General features: G+C 42.3%; 1 protein-coding gene across 1 annotated transcript in view; it reads right to left on the bottom strand.

The window, feature by feature from the left end:
* Positions 1 to 22,242, bottom strand: part of LOC146378531 (protein NLRC3-like) — a 46,600-nt gene that overhangs the window by 12,501 nt on the left and 11,857 nt on the right. Inside the window, exons 4-9 of the mRNA XM_084941324.1 lie at positions 22,122 to 22,235; positions 19,003 to 19,072; positions 9,556 to 9,760; positions 7,604 to 9,404; positions 6,599 to 6,772; positions 4,564 to 4,737 (exon numbers count right to left, since the gene is read on the bottom strand). Of these exons, the coding sequence (XP_084797450.1) occupies positions 4,564 to 4,737; positions 6,599 to 6,772; positions 7,604 to 9,404; positions 9,556 to 9,760; positions 19,003 to 19,072; positions 22,122 to 22,235 (2,538 nt within the window). The remainder of the gene's footprint in view (positions 1 to 4,563; positions 4,738 to 6,598; positions 6,773 to 7,603; positions 9,405 to 9,555; positions 9,761 to 19,002; positions 19,073 to 22,121; positions 22,236 to 22,242) is intronic.

Genomic DNA, 22,242 nt, shown 5'->3' on the forward strand with positions numbered 1-22,242 from the left:
AACATGCTAACAGCATATTTGAGCTACTCACCCCCTCCCTTCCTGTGCTGAATCGTAAGCGAATCACTCAGGACTCACTCACCCCCTCCCTCCTGTGCTGAATCGTAAGCGAATCACTCAGGACTCACTCACCCCCTCCCTCCTGTGCTGAATCATAGAGCGAACGAATCACTCACTCACTAACCCCCTCCTTCCTGTGCTGAATCGTAAGCGTAAGCGAATCACTCAGGACTCACTAACCCCCTACCTCCTGTGCTGAATCATAGAGCGAACAAATCACTCACTCACTCACTAACCCCCTCCCTCCTGTGCTGAATCGTAAGCATAAGCGAATCACTCAGGACTCACTCACCCCCTCCCTCCTGTGCTGAATCATAGAGCGAACGAATCACTCACTCACTAACCCCCTCCCTCCTGTGCTGAATCATAGAGCGAACGAATCACTCACTCACTCACCCCCTCCCTCCTGGCTCACAGCTTCTTCTTCTTCTTCTTGGTTGGCAACCAATGTTATGGCGCATTACCGCCCCCTGGCTCACAGCTCAGTGGACATTTAGATGAGAAAATATATATTTAACACATTTAAGGAAAATACTAATAAAATAAAAAATAAAAATATATTAAAATAAAATAAAATAAAACAAAATAAAATAAAATAAATGTTTATTAAGCAATTTTGATAGGAAATTGCTTAATTTTAGAAATGTTTTTGCTCTTTTTTGCTCTATAAAATAGTTGTTTTCTTTTAGAATCATTCATCTTAGCAGTAGGATTTACTTGAAAAGAGAAACAAATTAAGTTTGAGTTAAAATGTACATTTTTTGCACACTCTGGTCGACTGACTCAGTGAATGAAATGACTCAAAAAACCCGATTCACTTTGGTGAGTGACTCATTAAAACTCGATTCAGTAAAAAGAATCAAATTTACCATCACTAATCCCAAGGTACTTGTAGCTGTCCTCAATGTCTGCAATGTTGCCTTTTGGTAATTCGATCCCCTCAGTTCTGACTACCTTCCTTCTCTTCGTTATCATTCAACTACACTTCTCCAGCCCGAATGACATTCCGATATCATTTATGTATATCCTGGTGGTGTGGATCAGTGAATCAATGTCTCATTCACTCTTGGCATACAGCTTGATGTCATCCATGTACAGGAGGTGGCTGAAAACTGCTCTATTCTGTAGTCAGTATGCGTAGCCAGTCTTGTTAATGATCTCACTGAGGGGGTTCAGGCCTATGCAGAACAGCAGAGGGGACAGAGCATCTCCTTGGTAGATCCCGCACTTGATGGTGACTTGTGCTATGGGCTTGAAGTTGGCCTCCGGTGTTGTACGCCACATCCCCATTGAGTTCCTGATGAAGGCTCTTAGGATCCTGTTGATCTTGTACAATTCTAAGCATTCCAGGATCCAGCTGTGGGGCATTGAGTCATAGGCCTTCTTGTAATCAATCCAGGCAGTGCACAGGTTGGCCAGCCTAGTCTTGCAGTCTTCGTTGACTGTTCTGTCTACCTGGGTCCTTGAGGATCAGGACTGTCCGGCCTTTGCTTAGCCATCCTGGGTGTCTCTCATCAACTAGCAGCTGGTTCATTTGTACTGCCAGATGCTCATGGAGGGCACTCAGCTTTTTCAGCCAGTAGGTGTGAACCATGTCAGGCCCTGGTGCTATCCAATTCTTCATACTGGAGACCCTTTCTTGTAGTGATGCAACGGATCAAAAATCTCACGGTTCGGATCGGATCACGGTTTTAAAGTCACGGATCGGATCAATTTTTGGATCAGCAAAAATAGAAAAAAAAAGACAAAAAATAGACTTGCCATTTACTTATTTAAGTATTTTTGTCTATTAAAAAAACATTCAACTGAAGACTCATTTCATGCACTTATATAAAAACAAATTACGGTGCAATATGGACATTATGGACCATGCTGGGCATCCTCTGCACACGGCCATAAACAACCAGAGGAGTCTGTTCAGTGACAGGTTGCTTCTCCCAAAGTCAGACTTAAAAAGTCCTTTGTCCCACACGCCATCAAACTGTTTAACTCCTCGCTGGAGGGGAGAGGGAGGGGAAACGGGGACAAAGGAGGGGGGAACAAGTAAGCTGTAGTGCCTTTTCAATGTGCAATAGTTTTTGTTAATATCCAACGGTGTAATAGACTCACAATACTTTAAATGTGCCGTTCCCTTGTATTCTTATTCCTATTTATTCTATTCATCCCTTTTGTATTCTATGTATTTCTATATGTGTATATATGGTATATTTCTGCTCACATTCTGTAACTTCTGTCGGTGCTGTGCTACTGGAAACTGAATTTCCCGGAGGAACCCACCCGAGGGAAAAATAAAGTTTCATCTAATCTAATGTAATCTATAGGGCAGTACAGGGCTTTGTATCTACCGCTCCGCTGTGATATAACGAGCGGTCACGGTCACGTGGCTTTCTGTTGCCCTGGAGGTCCACCCATTTGTAGTTAGAGCAACAGAAGATGCCTGGGACAGTTCAGCCATAACTTTAAACTTCTCCTGCTCATACATGCCTGGGTACGATCTTGTCACACTAAAGTGGACGCGCAATGGGATATCATAGCGTAGCTCAAGCACGTTCATCACAGTTTAAACCTTGTTTTCCACAAAGGAATACGGCCTCCCGTCTGCAGCTAAACACCCCAATAGCTTTTGTAATAGCTTTAGCCCGGTCCGACTGGGCAGCAAAGGGCTGCCTAAATGCCGCAAACTCCTCTGATCCGCTACTTGGACCGCTAGCGCTGGCCATAACTATTGCTTGACAGACTGACCACACGCACCACACATACTTTTTTTTTCTTTTTTGAATCTTCAGATCATGTGCGTACCGAACCGTGGAGTGGGATCGGTTCGGATTTCGGATCAACCGTGATCCGTTGCACCACTACTTTCTTGGATGTCTGCCACTGTGATGGTTACTGGACCCTGTTCAGGGAGGCTGCTATGGTCTGCCCTCAGATCCGCTAGCCACTGAGCTGTTATGGGTTGTGTCCTTCTCCCATATGCTCTTCCAGTATTTCTCCGTCTCTAGCCTTGGTGGTGCTGTTCTCATATTGTTCCTTGGCAGTCTCCAAGGCCTCATGTATGGACAGCTTCCTGTACTTCTTATGCACCTTCTTTGTCGCACCTTTCTGCAACTCCAATTGGCTAACCTCCCTCCGTGCTACTTGATCTTGCCGTCTAGCCTCCTTCTCCATGGAGGGAACTGCTCCTTGTGGCTGTTCAACTTGTAGCCAAGCATCTCACTGATCACTACTGCTGTAGTGTAGACCACCTTGTTAGTCTCGGTAATGGTGGTGGTAGGTATCGTCTGTAGTGCTCCATTCACATCATCTAGCAGATCTTCTGAGGGTACTTCATGTAGTCTTGGTAACCTGCTACGGAGGATCCAGGTTTCAAGCTTCGCTATGATTCTACCTTTCAGGTCAATTCCGCTTGCACTCAGCAATCCTTTAATCGCACTTGGGGCTTGGTACCCAATCTCGGGTGGGGGGGGTGATGATATCTCCCCCATGACGTGTCGTCCTGGCTCCCCCTTGCCGTAGCATGTGTGTTGTACCTTGTTAATCTCTAGCTGTGAGAGCAGTGCCTTCTTCCGAATATTGGAAGACTGAGCTACTAGCTGTTTTGCCGTCAGTGTGGATGCTGGGTATCGAAGATTCCATAGGTCCCTCATCCTATTCATGTAACCCCTTCCGCCAGGGTTACTTGCGTAGTAGCATTCCAACAATGCCCTGTTTTCGTCTCTTGCTCAAACTGACCACGTGCCCAGTGAATACCTCAGGCAGCAGAAAGAAAGAGGAGGAAGACGAGGAACCATCATGGAATGACAGGCCCCTGCACGGTATGTACTTCTGGCAGACTGAGGAGGTGGCTAATATCTAGAAATCTTACCAGTGGCTGTACAAAGCTGGCCTGAAACACAGCACAGAGGCACTAATCATGGCAGCACAGGAACAAGCTCTGAGCACAAGATCCATAGAGGCTGGGGTCTATCACACCAGGCAAGACCCCAGGTGCAGGCTGTGTAAAGATGTGACAATCCAGCATATAACTACAGGGTGCAAGATGCTAGCAGGCAGGGCATACATGGAACGCCATAACCAAGTGGCCGGCATAGTATACAGAATCATCTGTATACTAGCTGTTCCTAGAACCTGCGGGGGGACCCAAGCTTGAAGGATAGACTGCCTACAGAGGCAAGCAGGGAATTTAAAGAATATTTTTATATATCTATCGCTATCGCTATGTATATATTTCTCCTCGAGAATTAAAAATGTACCAAAAAAAGAAGAAACAAATGGAGCAGCATTTCTGGGTCCATTTTAAAGTTTTTGTGCTGTGACGCTAGCGACCGGAAAAACGCGGAAATAAAGACGGGAGTAGAACAAAGGCTAGAAGACTGTCCAGTTTCACAGCTACTCACTTCCTGTCTACCCAGCCGTCGAAGGACCCGTCCTATGTGGACCAGGTAGGTAGGATCCTTCGAAGCATCCTTCCCCTGAATTTGGACAAAGCAGTTCTCTCCATACCTAAGAGTGTCCAGTCTCCAGCGTGGATCCTTTTGACAAGCTGACAGCAGCTCCATTCCTAAGTGTCCTGGATGATTGTAGCTCAGGTCCAGCTCTCTCAGATGGGAGGGGTTGGAGCTCAGAGCTGAGGCCAGAGAAGTACAGTCTTCCTCTGTGATCAGACAGCCTGACAGACTGCAGACACACAAAACAACAATCCATCTGTGAACAATGATTCTCTGTTGTCACATACAATAACATCTATCTATTTTCTTCCACTTATCCAATTCAGTGGGGCTAGAGGCTATCCCAGGCTATCCCTAGAGGCTATCCCAGCTACCACAGGATGAGGTAACCCCTGCACTTGTTGTTGGTCTGTCAGAAGGCTAACACAGAGACAGAGAACCATTCACACTCATATTTCCAAACTCCACACATAATGTCCAGATGGCTTCAAAGTCATGACCTCCAGACAAGAACTCTCTCCCAAGTACTTCACTAGGAGGTGCTAAAAGACCACATACAATGAGAGTTGAACTAAATGTATGTAATGTCTTATTGGCGACTTGGGTTTCACAGAGAGTATTTCATCGGTTCCTTGGTTTAACATAAAATTCATTGTTACAGACAGGGGCAGCCCAAATGTGATCCCCTTAAACTGATTTTTAATGTTAGTGGCCTTATTTTCCTCTGAGTTATCAATTCGGTCACTAATGAGACTTACGTTAGTTTATGTTAGCTATTACCAGCAATGATGTCACACACTGACAGAAGATCGAACTAAATATTTGCTTAAAAGTTTAAACACTTTAGATTTGACAGCATTTCTAGTAGACGCTGTAATGGCAGATGGTGTAACCGTGAACTGAGGCTGCAATTTGGGGAAGGCCTCAGAGGGGCCTGGTGGCACCTCCCGGGCTGGGTGCATCCCAAAAGAAGACATCCCGAGGAAAAATGTGTTGTGCATTACTAAGGTCTTGAAGATTATTGCAAATATATAATTTGTAGGGTTATGATGATGATGAGCGACCTATGACCTTGATCAGGTAGTCAGAGATTCCTTTGTGAGCAGCAGATGAAATGTAAAAAAGATGAAGAAATGGCTTGACAAGAGATCAGAAGAAATTCTGGAGGTTGAGAGAACTTGATGTAAAAGTTCAAGGAACCTGAATCAGGTTGCACTGTGGCTGGCCTCTGTGATAAACACATGCTCTGAGGGTATGTAAGGTAATTATGCTGGGATTTTGGAAGCTGGAGTATGGACCAACAGCAGCAATGACTACTAGGTAGATTTCATAAATCAACAAAGGTGAGGGCAAGCAGTTTTGGATGTATTGGTTTTATTTGGAAGGCCAATTAGAGAAGAACCATTTTCCACCATGACAGCTCTCAAAACCAGCAGAAGGTGTAGAACTAAATGTCATCAGGACAAGACGCTGATCACGAAAGAATAAAATGTTACCATTCAAGATGACAAAAAAACGTAGCAAGAAACACATTTTAGCCTGGAAGAGCTGTCCCAAATTAATTTGGTGAAGAATGGAGGGTTTAGGTGTAGCAAGTAAACAGAAATAGGAACACAAGGCAGGCACTGAAGAATTATGTCAGGGCAGAACTCAAGCATCCTAAAATGGGGAGTAGCTGTTGTTTGTGTGAGATCACCAAAAAAGAGAAGTTTCAGAGAAGGAAATCAATACGATTAAATTTACCCATGGCCAGGGAACTGAATAGTGTTGAGGGTTAGTGGGGTTGTCTGGGCATGATGGGTGGAAATGGCCATATCTGGAGAAAGAGTTGGAGTGCAGGTAGTGACACAGAACATCCAAAGTCATTGAAATTATTGCATATTTTATAGCCTTACAGGTACATGATTGGTCAACTCTTCCCATCTATATGCCTTGTGGTAGTGATATACTCAAAAGAATGCTCACAACAATGAGAACAAACACTTTGTAGCATAGGAGGGTCAAATACAGAAGGAGAAGGAAGGAGACAATTTATACAGAAACATAATTTGGATTATAAATTATCATCTGTGAAAAGTCTGAATCCTAACCTGAGAGTTTCAAGTTTGCAGTGTGGACTCTTCAGTCCAAACGACAGAAGCTTCACTCCTGATTCCTGCAGGTCGTTGTTACTCATATCGAGATGTCTTAGATTTGAGGACTGGGAGCAGACAACTGAGGAAATAGCTTCATAGCTTCTGTCTGAGAGGTGACAGCTACCCAGTCTGAAAAACAATTTGTGATCAAATCAAATCAAATATATTCATATGCTAAACCAAGACAAGAAAATCAGATATGCTGGTGTACAATATAATTCAGTAACCCTCAGTAACCCTACAAAAGTCTCTCAGTGATTCCGCAGTGTTCATTTGACTTTGGGACCTGAAGCAGATGGAGTTTTGGACCCAGATTACTCCGCGAGGCTCCTGACTACGGTAGCTGTAATGCTCGGACAATCCATCAAGTGGTCCAGCTTCGTAACTTACCAAAGTTGTACTAAAACATTGTTTGACAGATTTTTGAGGCTGTGGAACCCTCTTTATGTACCACATAAAATCGGTTCGAGGTCAGTAAGCACAACCAGAATTCATAAATAAGGCACATCGGATTATAAGGCGCACTGTCGATTTTTTTGAGAAAATGAAAGGATTTTAAGTGTGCTTTATAGTGCGGAAAATACAGTAAATAATGGATGACATACAAATAAGTCTAGTTAAAAAAAAAACATGGACTTTGATTGGTTAAAAATATAACTGTATGTCTACATCTAAATGGAAACCAGTAAAGAGCTGGAATATTTAGCCTTACTAGGTCTGTACCTACTGAAACAGGAATACATAAAATACTGTTAACCACTTTCTTAACTGTAATATCTGTGATTACATACAGTTTAAAGAAACCCTTACTTATCGCATACCTTGGTCTATAATGAACCACTTGACCACTTTCCCACTTTCAGTTCACCCTTCCTAAAAACACCACTTTATTTTGATTGGCCAGTTTCAGGAAGAGCATTGTTCTCCCTCCTCTACCTTCTGATGTAGAATCTTACTTACAGAGCTTTGTTGGAGGCTTTGACCACTGGCAGCAGCCTCAGAAGAGCCTCCTCTGAAGCAGAGTATTTCTTCAGGTCAAACACATCCAGATCTTTTTCTGATGACAGTAAGATGAAGACCAGAGCTGACCACTGAGCAGGAGACAGTTTACCTGTGGACAGACTTCCTGATCTCAGGGACTGTTGGATCTCCTCCACTAGAGAACGATCATTCAGTTCATTTAGACAGTGGAACAGATTGATGCTTTTCTCTGCAGACAGATTCTCACTGAGATTCTCCTTGATGTACTGGACTGTTTCCTGATTGGTCTGTGAGCTACTTCCTGTCTGTCTTAGCAGACCTCGTAGGAGAGTCTGATTGGTCTGCAGTGAAAGACCCAGGAGGAAGCGGAGGAACAAGTCCAGGTGTCCATTTGGACTCTGTAAGGCCTTGTCCACAGCATTCTGGAAAAAAATCTTTATCTGAAGAGAATTTCTTCGCTTAAATATCTTGGAGTTTGTTTGTTGTTCTTCCAGCAGATTGAGTCCAGAGTTGATGAAGGTCAGATGGACATGAAGAGCAGCCAGAAACTCCTGAACACTCAGATGGATGAAGCAGAACACCCTGTCCTGGTACAGTCCTCTCTCCTCTTTAAAGATCTGTGTGAACACTCCTGAGTACACTGAGGCTGCTCTGATATCGATGCCACTCTCTGTTAGGTCTGATTCATAGAAGATCAGGTTTCCTTTCTGCAGCTGATCAAAAGCCAGTTTTCCCAGTGACTCAATCATCTTCCTGCTCTCTGGACTCCAGTGTGGATCTGTCTCAGCGCCTTCATCATACTTGACCTTCTTCACTTTGGCCTGAACCACCAGGAAGTGGATGTACATCTCAGTCAGGGTGTTGGGCAGCTGTCCTCCCTCTCTGGTTTCCAGCACATCCTCCAGAACTGTAGCAGTGATCCAGCAGAAGACTGGGATGTGGCACATGATGTGAAGGCTTCGTGATGTCTTGATGTGGGAGATGATCCTGCTGGCCTGCTCCTGATCTATGAATCTTTTCCTGAAGTACTCCTCCTTCTGTAGGTCAGTGAACCCTTTGATCTCTGTCACCATGTCAACACAGTCAGGAGGGATCTGATTGGCTGCTGCAGGTCGTGTGGTTATCCAGAGGCGAGCAGAGGGAAGCAATTTTCCCCTAATGAGGTTTGTCAGCAGCACATCCACTGAGGAGGACTTTCTAGGGTCAGTTAGGATTGTAGTTTTGTGGAAGTCCAGAGGAAGTCGACACTCATCCAGACCATCAAAGATGAACATAACCTGGAAGTCTGCAAAGCTGCAGATTCCTACTTCTTTGGTTTCAGTAAAGAAGTGATGAACAAGTTCCACCAAGCTGAACTTTTCCTCTTTCAGCACATTCAGCTCTCTGAAAGTGAATGGAAATATGAACTGGATGTCCTGGTTGGCTTTGCCTTCAGCCCAGTCCAGGGTGTATTTCTGTGTTAAGATTGTTTTCCCAATGCCAGCCACTCCCTTTGTCAGCACTGTTCTGATTGGTTCATCTCTTCCAGGTGAGGCTTTAAAGATGTCTTCTTGTCTGATTGTTGTTTCTGGTCTGTCTGGTTTCCTGGATGCTGTTTCAATCTGTCTGACCTCATGTTCATCATTGACCTCTGCAGTCCCTCCCTCTGTGATGTAGAGCTCTGTGTAGATCTGATTCAGAAGGGTTGGGTTTCCTGCTTTAGCGATCCCCTCAAACACACACTCGAACTTTTTCTTCAGAGCAGATTTAAGGTTACGATGACAAACTGCAGCTGGAAGTTCTGAATAATAATAATAAAAATATAACTTCAACAATCATATTTTACAAAATGCTGATGACAATGTCTGACCCACTGAGAAATGACTGAACCCACTGGTGTCACAAATGTCTCATTCATCCAGCAGCTTAAGTCTTTATATAAATCCTCTTACTGCTCTGCAGACGGTCAGCCAGCTCCTCCTGCTTCATTCTCCTCAGGAAGTCCACGGTGATCTTCACAAATGCCTCTCTGCTGTGTCTCCTCTGCTCATCATCCTCCCTCTGAAACTCCAAGCACTGGGGCTTAATTGGATTCAGAGCCTTCTGGATCTTCTTCAGCTCGTTCTTCACAAAAGTGATGATGTTGTCCTCCAGCAGCTGGAACAGAATACTTTATGAATGACCCACCACTCTTAACTTCAATCACCACAACATCCACTTCTTTACAATCAAGGGGCATATGTAACCCAGAGTAAAATCTGTTTTACTAGATTTTAGTAATTTCCTGCACTTACTTCCTGCCATTGAACACATCACAAAAACATGACTCCAGCCACATGACTTTGCTCAGCCAATCGGATGGTATGTAGGTCATAGTAAGCCTGTCCCTGCTTCCTCCCGTCAGATGCATGGAGGCAAGCCAGGTGACAGAGCTGTTGCAGGGTTGTATTAGCAAACACTAGTGATGGGTAGATGAGGCCTCGTGAAGCGTTTCAGCACATTCCCCAAACTGTATCGATACTGAGTCGACACAGTGTTGCTGTTTTGCTCCATACTGTCACCTGCTGGATCTTAAATATCATTGCAGGCAACTTACTTGAGACTCACAACAGACACTGATTCAATGACCTAGTCATACTAGACATACTCAGGCTGTCTGAGTGGTGTCCCAGAAACGATGTGGGCTTCATAGATAATTGGCAAACCTTCTGGAGGAAACCTGGTCTTGTTAGGAGAGACGGCATCCATCCCACTTTGGATGGAGCAGCTCTCATTTCTAGAAATATGGACAAATTTATTAAACCCCCCAAAATATGACTATCCAGAGTTGGGACCAGGAAGCAGAGTTGCAGTCTTACACGCCTCTCTGCAGCTTCTCTCCTCCTGCTACCCCCCCAAAAACCCATCTCCATAGAGACTGTGTCAGCTTCCAAAAAGACAAAAAACAAACTAAAAACCAGCAACAAACAACTTAAACATAAACAATTACAAAGAAAGAACAGTACAGTATCCACATCTGAACCAAAGAGTAAAACAGTGAAATGTGGATTATTAAATATTAGGTCTCTCTCCTCCAAGTCTCTGTTAGTACATGACTTAATAATTGATCAACAAATTGATTTACTCTGCCTTACAGAAACCTGGTTGCAGCAGGATGATTATGCTAGTTTAAATGAATCAACACCCCCGAGTCATTCTAACTACCAGAAACCTCGAAGCACAGGCCGAGGGGGCGGTGTGGCAGCAATTTTTCACACCAGCCTATTAATTAATGAAAGACCAAGACAGACTTTTAATTCATTTGAAAGCCTGATGCTTAACATTGTCCACCCCAGCTGTGAAACTCAGAAACCAGTCTTACTTGTTATCATCTATCGTCCACCTGGGCCTTACACAGAGTTTCTGTCTGATTTCTCAGACTTTATATCTAATTTAGTTCTGAGCTCAAATAAAATAATTATTGTGGGTGATTTTAACATCCATGTAGATGCTAAAAATGACAGCCTCAACATGGCATTTAGTCTGTTATTAGACTCAATCGGCTTCTCTCAAAATGTAAAAGAACCCACCCACCACTTTAATCACACTCTAGATCTTGTTTTAACATATGGCATAGAAACTGAACATTTAACAGTGTTTCCTGAAAACCCTCTCCTGTCTGATCATTTCCTGATAACATTTACAATAATTGATTACACAGCGGTGGAGAGTAGATTTTATCAAAGTAGATGTCTTTCTGAAAGCGCTGTAACTAAGTTTAAGAATATAATCCACCCACTGTTATCATCTTCAATGCCCTGTACCAACACAGAGCAGAGCAGCTATCTGAACGCTACCCCAACAGAGGTCGATTATCTTGTTAATAATTTCACCTCCTCACTACGTACGACTCTGGATACTGTAGCTCCAGTGAAAACTAAGGTCTCTAATCAGAAGTACCTGACTCCGTGGTATAATTCTCAAACACGTACCCTAAAGCAGATGACTCGTAAGCTGGAGAGGAAATGGCGTGTCACAAATTTAGAGGATCATCATTTAGCCTGGAGAAATAGTTTGCTGCTTTATAAGAAAGCCCTCCGCAAAGCCAGAACATCTTACTATTCATCACTGATTGAAGAAAATAAGAACAACCCCAGGTTTCTCTTCAGCACTGTAGCCAGGCTGACAAACAGTCAGAGCTCTGTTGAGCCAACCATCCCTTTAACGTTAACTAGTAATGACTTCATGAACTTCTTCACAAATAAAATTTTTATCATTAGAGAAAAAATTACCAGTAATCATCCCACAGATGTAATATTATCTACAGCTACTCTTAGTACCATTGATGTTAAGTTAGACTCTTTTTCTCCAATTGATCTTTCTGAGTTAACTTCAATAATTACTTCCTCCAAACCATCAACGTGTCTTTTAGACCCCATTCCTACAAAACTGCTCAAAGAAGTCCTGCCATTAATTAATTCTTCGATCTTAAATATGATCAACCTATCTCTAATAATCGGCTATGTACCACAGGCCTTCAAGCTGGCTGTAGTTAAACCTTTACTCAAAAAGCCATCTCTAGACCCAGCAGTCTTAGCTAATTATAGGCCAATCTCCAACCTTCCTTTCATATCAAAAATCCTTGAAAGAGTAGTTGTCAAACAGCTAACAGATCATCTGCAGAGGAATGGTTTATTTGAAGAGTTTCAGTCAGGTTTCAGAGCTCATCACAGCACAGAAACAGCTTTAGTGAAGGTTACAAATGATCTTCTTATGGCCTCTGACAGTGGACTCATCTCTGTGCTTGTCCTGCTAGACCTCAGTGCAGCGTTCGATACTGTTGACCATAATATCCTATTAGAGCGATTAGAACATGCTGTAGGTATTACAGGTACTGCACTGCAGTGGTTTGTATCATATCTATCTAATAGACTCCAATTTGTGCATGTAAATGGAGAGTCCTCTTCATACACTGAGGTTAATTATGGAGTTCCACAGGGTTCAGTGCTAGGACCAATTCTGTTTACATTATACATGCTTCCCTTAGGCAGCATCATTAGAAGACATAGCATACATTTTCACTGCTATGCAGATGACACCCAGCTCTATCTGTCCATGAAGCCAGATAACACACACCAATTAGTTAAACTGCAGGAATGTCTTAAAGACATAAAGACCTGGATGGCCGCTAACTTTCTGCTTCTTAATTCAGATAAAACTGAGGTTATTGTACTCGGCCCTGAAAATCTTAGAAATATGGTATCTAACCAGATTCATACTCTGGATGGCATTACCTTGGCCTCCAGTAACGCTGTGAGGAACCTTGGAGTCATTTTTGACCAGGACATGTCCTTCAACGCACATATTAAACAAATATGTAAGACTGCTTTCTTCCATTTGCGCAACATCTCTAAAATTAGAAATATCCTGTCTCAGAGTGACGCTGAAAAACTAGTTCATGCATTTATTACTTCCAGGCTGGACTACTGTAATTCATTATTATCAGGATGTCCAAAAAACTCACTGAAAAGCCTTCAGCTAATCCAAAATGCTGCAGCAAGAGTACTGACAGGGACTAGAAGGAGAGAGCATATTTCTCCTGTTTTGGCTTCCCTTCATTGGCTTCCTGTTAAGTCCAGAATTGAATTCAAAATCCTGCTCCTCACATACAAGGTCTTAAATAATCAGGCCCCATCTTATCTTAATGACCTTGTAGTACCATATCACCCTATTAGAGCACTTCGCTCTCGCTCTGCAGGCCTACTTGTTGTTCCTAGAGTATTTAAAAGTAGAATGGGAGGCAGAGCCTTCAGTTTTCAGGCCCCTCTTCTGTGGAACCAGCTTCCAGTTTGGATTCGGGAGACAGAAACTATCTCTACTTTTAAGATTAGGCTTAAAACTTTCCTTTTTGCTAAAGCATATAGTTAGGGCTGGACCAGGTGACCCTGAATCCTCCCTTAGTTATGCTGCAATAGACGTAGGCTGCCGGGGGATTCCCATGATGCATTGAGTTTTTCCTTTCCAGTCACCTTTCTCACTCACTATGTATTAATAGACCTCTCTGCATTGAATCATATCTGTTATTAACCTCTGTCTCTCTTCCGCAGCATGTCTTTTATCCTGTCTTCCTTCTCTCACCCCAACCGGTCGCAGCAGATGGCCGCCCCTCCCTGAGCCTGGTTCTGCCGGAGGTTTCTTCCTGTTAAAAGGGAGTTTTTCCTTCCCACTGTCGCCAAAGTGCTTGCTCATAGGGGGTCATATGATTGTTGGGTTTTTCTCTGTATCTATGAAGCGCCTTGAGGCGACTTTTGTTGTGATTTGGCGCTATATAAATAAAATTGAATTGAATTGAATTGAATTGAATACTTGTATACACTGTAAGGTATTGTACTTTCCATGGAATCATTTGATATTTTTTACATTGCAGACATCTTTAAAATATATTGCGAATGGCATTAAGTAAAAATTAAAGTGAAGGTATTGTGAATGTAACATTACCCATTTAAATGTATTTGACTCAGAGTTTATTATAAATTTCTATTCAGAAAAACAAGTTTATCCAATGGTTTTGCATTCAGTCCATTGCGTTTTTTGACACCATTTCCTCAGCTTTGGAAAACACACGCTCATAGGGCACAGACGAAGCTGGGGTACACAAAAACTATAAACCCAGGTGGAAAAGGTTCGGATAAGATGTCTTCCTATTCCCCCAGTACGTTAAAGGATCCTCTGATCCTAGAATGTTTTTCTCTGACACTCTCCACAATACTAAGGGGTTGTCAATCCTTTCTAAAAAAAAATTCAGGACTGCCTGGTCAAAAACAGTCTTCCTAGATGCTTGAAAATAATAAAACATATATTAATGAAAAAAAAATGATGATAATGATGCTCAATGTCTATGTAGGCCTACCTGCGTTCATTCTCGGTGAGTTTGTCTCCTCATTTTTATGTTTGGCTCTGTAATGCCTAAACATTGAGGGGGTGCTTTTGTTTGTGTAAGAAAGAGCTGCAAGTCACATTGCTGTTTTTCCTATTCTGATAGATTACACTGAAAAAAAAAGACAAACAGTTACCGTATTTGCAGTTGAAAGATCGAAATGATCCCACACAGCAGAAACTTTTCTTTTTTGCGGGGGGCTCCATTTTGTTATTGAGAGATATGTATTTTATTTTTTATCTTTGCGAGAGTAATTTTATTTTTTTGTTTTTTTGTGGTGACTCATTCCATTGACAGATGCAGATGCGGTACCTTTAAAACACAGTTTGGAGCGTTGGCAATGAGCGATACAGCAGCTGTATCGATCACGTGACTTTTTCTTAAAGCGACACACGCACCGATACAGGCTTCGTTCTGTGAGCTTGATACATGCGCCGGTACGTCAGTGTTGCTGGACCCATCACTAGCAAACACTTGCTTTTCCCGTTTTAATGCATTTTTTTTAACACCAACTAATTTATGCGACTTAGATGCTGATTACTGTGAGCCAGAGTCGTAGTGTTGTTGTGCACTGAACAAACACTGAACGGAACAGAATTGGTGAGAACTTTTAATTGACTGTTTGTATTGCTACCAGCTGACGCTAATTGGCGGCTGCCGGTCCAAACAATTTGATTTTGATTTTTGATTTGACCGATAGTTGTTGAATAACAAATGTGGTGAAGCTATATAATATGTATATAGCAGTTGAAATGTTTTAGTTAAATCCTTATTGGTTAAATATACTGTTTGTTTATTTATTTATAAATTGTGTACACAGGAACAAAAATAACTTGATGTATTTAGCTTAACTGGCTGACATTTTGTGGCTGTAGGTCAGGTGGCAGAGCAGGTCAGCCACTAATCAGAAGGTCGGTGGTTCGATCCCAGGCTGCCTCCTGGCTGCATGCCAAATATCCTTGGGCAAGATACTAACCCCATGTTTGCCTACTGGTGGTGGTCAGAGGGCCCGGTGGCGCCAGTGTCCGGCAGCCTCGCCTCTGTCAGTGCGCCCCAGGGCAGCTGTGGCTACAATGTAGCTTGCCATCGCCAGTGTGTGAATGTGTGTGTGAATGGGTGAATGACTGAATGTAGTGTGAAGCGCTTTGGGGTCCTTAGGGACTAGAAAAGCGCTATACAAATGCAGGCCATTTACCATATTATTCTTGTGATTTCTTATTGGCCTTGTTTATTTAATGCAGGCCAGGTGATTCTTTTTGGGCCAATGAACGGCTAGGAGCAGGAGTCATTCTGCATTGAAGCTTCCACTGGTTGGGTAGGAAGCTATCAAAGACGACGCTCTGTCCCCATTTTCCGAATACACTGATTTCCACAATCATACCCCCCTCCCCCGTTTATGGACAATAGCGCTTGGACATCAGTCATGGACTTTCTCCTCTTCAGTGTGGATCAGTGTTTTTGATGTTAACATGTGTTATTTATGGGGAACTTTTTTTGAGAATCTATATTGCTTGGTATAAGTCAGAAGAATTTGCTTAGTTGTCTTTGTGCACCCCCACTGGGTCTTTGATTAATTGAATAGCTGCAGCAGGAGTGATTATTTAAGTTTTCCTTTTCTTTTTTTGTTATTTTTCTTTGATTTCGGTTAAATACATGGTACCTGCAAAAGCATTTTGTGTTGTGTGTATTTATTAATTACTGCCCATCAGCTCCAGTAGCATTCCTAAATCTTCTGATTAATAATAACCTGATATTTCACTCAATACCTAGCCTGTATTAATTCATTAGCGCTTCATCAGTGTTACACATATCATCCACGATCTCTTCACCAGTCGTAAGTTTGACTTTATCTGATTAACTGAGACATTCTCCACAACTCCATAATCCCCAAAAAGCTGATTCTGTTCATATGAATGCAGTGATTTCAGTGGGAGAAACGTTTCTCTGGTGTTCAGAGCTGCCTACCAACGGGCTGAGAATCAAAGCCAGAAACTTGGAGATGTTATAGGTGACTGAGTTGATCATACAGACAACTGGTCTTAAAGGTACACTCTGTTTATGCATACGGATCAGTATTCAAGGTTTGACTCTCATCATCCCCTGCAGCACAAACTGGGCATCATCAGGACGCTACAACACAGAAAAGACACCATCCCCACAGACACAGTGGCCAGGTAGCAGAAGAACATCACATCAAGAAGGCCCTGAGTAAATGTGAATGCTGGTATGAGCGCGGAGTCAAGGAGGCCATTTACGTGCAAAGGGAAAGACCATCTCTGAATCAAGGAGGGGGCTTAAGGGTACATCTGTTACCATCTTACAATGATGTGATTTCAGCCATTCGCCAACTCTCTGTGAACGGGACTCATGGTCCTTGATCAGTGGTTATTGATCAATGGTCGTGACAATATGCATACCAATGATGAAGGAACTGACCTCACAGCCCATTGTTCATTCAGTGCTGCTAGTCATTATGCAAATGTCCTGTTTATAAGATTGAAACCTGCAGTCAGCTGAGACTGAAGAAGTCACTTGGATGATGACGAAACGTTTCTCCCACTGAAAACGTCCAGATGAACAGAATCAATTTTTGGGATTTACTCACCTGGATGATTGAGCATCACGACACAACTCCATGACTTTTCTCAGCTGAATAAATCCACTCCTCCAGGTTTGTTTACATCTACCAGCCCCGTAGCACTGCCCAGGGACAATAATCTATGTTGAGAGGTGGAAAGTCATACAGGTGTCTTCTCCTGCCTTCAGTTATTTTCAATCTACTGTGTGTCAACTGGCTGAACCTGCTCCAACTGTCTACCATCCCCCTAAACTCAACAATGACTTAGTGATCTATCCATTCTCTGCAAATCCTGCTGCAGGATGTTAACATAGCAGCACACTGATGATCCCACTCACTGTGAACAACACATTTGGACCTGATTTGCCGCTCTGGTTTACACGTGAACTTTGACTGCTGTCACCAACTTGAGAGGCTCTACAGAAAAACTGGACTTGTCCACAAAAAGATGTATAAAAATCATAAACTACATTACAAGGACAGCATTGCTCAATCAACTCTAATTACTATTGCCATGCTATCTCTTCTAATGAAGGTACAGCCACTCAAACTAGCTGCTTTCAGTGAGAAGTCAAATAATAATAATAATGGATTGCATTTATATAGCGCTTTTCGGGGGGCCCTCAAAGCGCTTTACAATACCACTATTCATTCACTCTCACATTCATACACTGGTGGAGGCAGCTACAGTTGTAACCACAGCTGCCCTGGGGCAGACTGACAGGGGCGAGGCTGCCATATCGCGCCATCGGCCCCTCTGGCCATCACCAGTAGGCAGTAGGTGAAGTGTCTTGCCCAAGGCCCAAGGACACAACAACCGAGATTGTCCGAGCCGGGGCTTGAACCAGCAACCTTCCGATTACAAGATGAACACCCAACTCTTGAGCCACGATCACCAAATGTCTGAATATGAGCTGGAAGTCAGCCGCTGAGAGTCCTCCCTCCTTCCCATGGGGTTTACTTTCTCTACTACTTTCACTATAAACACGCCCCTATCATGCACCTGCAGAGCTGTCTTAAACAAATCCACTTGGACAGTTAGCTGTAGATGGATTTTCTCGGTATTATTGTAGGATTTTGAGTTACTCTTTAGATTTATTTAAACTCTTATATTGTGCACAAGTCTGGAGCGACCCATAATTTCTCTGTACTTTCCATAAGAGAAGCCAGACTTTCAGCTAGTGTTTCTTTTTTTAAGTGCTCTGCAGGCTTTATGAAGGTGTGTCAAAGTTGTTCTTTGGATATTGGCTGCTGTTTAAATCATTTTCAGTCCTTGTACAGAAACATTCTTCAAGCTAAATCCAAGTGTGTTAGACCAGAGTTAACTTGATAGATATGTGTGGGTGTGTAACTCTTATAAGCTGTTTGGCTGCTTTTTATGGGGCCTGGGTCTTTGGAAAGTGAGCAAACAACAGTTTTAGTAACACACCCTGAACTTTAACAAACAACATGAGATTTTAACAGTAATCTAAAAATCTAAAAATCTTGTGATTCATTGTTATTAAGCACAAACACATCTATGGCCCCCGTTAAGTACCTGCTCAGATCAACTCACGACAGATCGCCACGACTGGACTGGACTGACTGGTTTTCCATTACAGTTGAGTTCCACCTAATGTGCCCGGTTGCCTCAATACAGCCGAGTGTCCAGTCACATCATTAGTAAGTGCTAATGCTCCTAATTTCCATCATATTTGTCATTTATTTTTCATTGACAAAGTTATTGAAGAAGCAGTAGTTATTCAGCTTCATTCCCACTGATCTCAACTACAAACAGTTTTTTGCACCGTCTAATCTCAAAGTTTGTTTTCTTTTGGTCATTTAGTGTACAGCTGAAAGGGACCAATAAATAAATGTATTATTATTAATATTAATAATGAAAGTAGTTGTTGTACATGTACAGACCATAAATATGGAGTCCAGGTGTGTTTGGGCAGACTGACCACTGGGAACCTCTGAGCTCTGCTGGTCCACTCTGTGGAGGAACCATAGAGAATTCTATGAATAGTTGTCATTGTACGTACACACACACACACACACACACACACACACACACACACACACACACACACACACACACACACACTTTGATTAGTCACTTCTGCTGCTTCCCTTGTTGCATCTGTATTTGTAGTTTCACTGTCAGAGATCAAACTGATCAATAATTCAAATTATACTCCAGAGTCCTTCCACTGTTATCCTGATTACTGACACTTCTTTGTTGTGTTTTAAACTCTGGACAAACACAAAAAAAATTATTCTAAAGTTAATAAAAAGTCAAAATCTATCAGGAGGTTAACAACAGTTTGTTAAACTCACAGCTGAACTCTGAACATCACACTGCTGGAATAAAAACTACTTCTTGTTGAGCTGCTGCTTGCTGTATTTCAGCCTTAATTAATTATTATATTGAAGTATTATATTTTTCTGCAGTCACAGAAATCCAGAACAGGGAGAAGCACAAATTCCAGAGCAGGTAAATATAAGAAAATAAGATGGATTTAATTTGATGATATGGGGCAGACTTACTGAGCAAGGCAAATGATCCTAATGCTGCAGTCCCAGTGTGAGTGAGCCACAATCCAAGAACTCTGATGTTCTCTAGTCTGTATGCAGCACCAGCTGGTGCTAATGGTCAGGATGGCTGTAGCTCAGGAGGTACAGCAGGTCAGAGAGCAGGTCCCTACTACTGGGAAGGCTGCTGGTTCAATCCCAGTCTGCTCCAGTTTGGATGTCAAATATGCCTGAAATATGCCCGAGTTGTTCTCTGATTCATCTATCGGAGTATCAACGTGTATGAATGATAGATAAAAAGGACTTACACAGAAAAAAGTGCTGTGTGAATGAGGGGAGTTAGATAAAATATATAACTATAGTTGGATATCAAATATATTCAGATTTCCCAAAGAGCTGATTCTGTTCATCTGGACGTTTTCAGTGGGAGAAATGTATCATCACTATCATCACAGTGACTTCTTCAGTCTCAGCTGACTGCAAGTTTCCAACCTTATAAACAGGACATTTGTACAGTGACTGAAACCAGCTGCACTAAATGAACAATGGGCTGTGAGGTCAGTTCATTGATCCTCACTGATGATATATAGGTCCAGTCCATTTAGCAGCTAACATTATATAGATTACAAACTGTATTCTAGTTATACAGGGCTCTAGAGTGCGACCAATTTGGTCGCAAATGTGACCAAATTTTTCAGTGGTGCGACTAAAAAAAAATATTTAGTTGCACCTGTGCGACCAACTGTTCGGGTAGCAAAAAAAAAAAAAAAAAAAATCTGCAACCTTCCCTGTGGTCAACAAAAGACACATTATGCCCCTATCGTGGACTAAACCAATCAGAGATAGTAAGGGGCGGGACCTCTCTGATTGGCCGTGGTCCAGTTGAAAGCGCAGGTGGTAGTGGGAGGTGAGTAGCTTGAATAAAGCGATATCAATTCATTAAATCCTGAATCGACTTTTAAATATAACTGTGTTTTGCCAGAAACGCCAGAATTCTCAGATTAAAGCTCACAAAACCATTTCAACAACAACCAAACAGTAAATGAGAGCAGGTACACGGATTCCACACAAAGACGTAAACACAGAACGGACCCGACGCATCAGAATCAACTTTGTCTTTCTCCGCTTTCTCACCCGACGACCCGTAGACGGACATGCTTCCACGACTATTAAAATCACACTTCATGCACAGCTAGCTCTCTCTCTATCTCTCTCTGTACTTCAAGAACAGTTTCCCGTCTCCAATCTCTGTTTTCTGTATTATTCATTCGCTTATTACCCACCAGTCTACCGTTGTTTACAGCGCTGTCGGCTGCTGTCTTTTTCTTTTCTTTTTCTTTTTTTCACTTAAATGACCTCGGACAAGAAAGCCTATTTTTTCTGTTGTTCAATACTGAAGAAATGTAAACTTTATATGCAGAACATTGTAGAATATTTTTAAGGTTATCTGCTATAAAAAGTCAGACCAGGAAAATCTCCTTCATGTTTTTCTGTGTTTTATTCTCAGTTACTTTCACACAAAGGCATCTGCTGTGATGTTCACAATTCTGATGAAGTCAGTACTGATAAATGACCAGAATTATAATATTTCTGACTGTCTGAGGCTAAGTTGAATCGAATCGGGACTTTGAAAACCAGAATCAAATGGATTATAGAAATCAGTGATGATACCCAGCCCTAGTGAGCAGCCTAGGCACGACAGAAGTGGATGTAGCTGTAATAGGAAAAGAACTATTGCTAACTTTTCTGTTAAGTTAAGGCCTGATCCTTCTGAAATTCATAGCCAGTGCTCTGACACGGTGTCATCAATCTTTGAAAGCTGAAAAAGCACAGTGTATCCAGAAAAACACATTATATTATATAAATTATTATAAAATTTGTGTGCGCCTAACTTTTGTGCCGGTACGCCTAACTTTTTAAAGTTAGGCGTACCGGTACGCCCATGGCAAAAAGTTAGTCTAGAGCCCTGTTATATATAATATATATTTGTAATCTATACTAAAAACTGTTCCAGCCTATAAAGCCGAACTCTGTGTGATGTGACCAAGAACACAAACATGATCTACTGTCAGATCAGGACACGTCACAGTTACTATGTTACTGTTTAACAGCACACTGCAACATTCACACGTTTATCTAACAAACTGGATTATTAACAGCTGTATTTTCACACGTTTCACTTTGATTCACTACAGATTCAGCAGACAGAAAGAAGTTGATGAGGAAACAACAGTTCAGTTCATTTCTGTCCTGGTTCATGAAAACAGCAGCACTGCTGAGGAGCAGGAAGTGGGGATCAGACTGAGTGAAGAGTTTTAGGACAGTTTTTTAGGAGTTAGAGAACATCTCCCCTTCCTAAAAATAATCTCTCTGAGTATCTGCTGTGTTTGTGGAAACACTCCAACACACACCGCTTCACATATGAACATAGAAATGTGTGTGAAACAGCTGACATAAACATGATGGAGAATTTATTCACAAACACTTAACAACATTTACACACACATTACCTCTCTGCAGGACGACACACGCCTGATTTAAAGTCAGGAATGGCATTTTTAGACCGGTCACTCTGTAAGGACACAGAGCTGGGTGGAGGTCCAGGTTTGAGTCTCTGATGGATCCTGAAAA

The sequence above is a fragment of the Perissodus microlepis genome, chromosome 10 (assembly GCF_051167445.1).
Source record: "Perissodus microlepis isolate ML-2025 ecotype Zambia chromosome 10, ASM5116744v1, whole genome shotgun sequence".
Classification (NCBI taxonomy): domain Eukaryota; kingdom Metazoa; phylum Chordata; class Actinopteri; order Cichliformes; family Cichlidae; genus Perissodus; species Perissodus microlepis.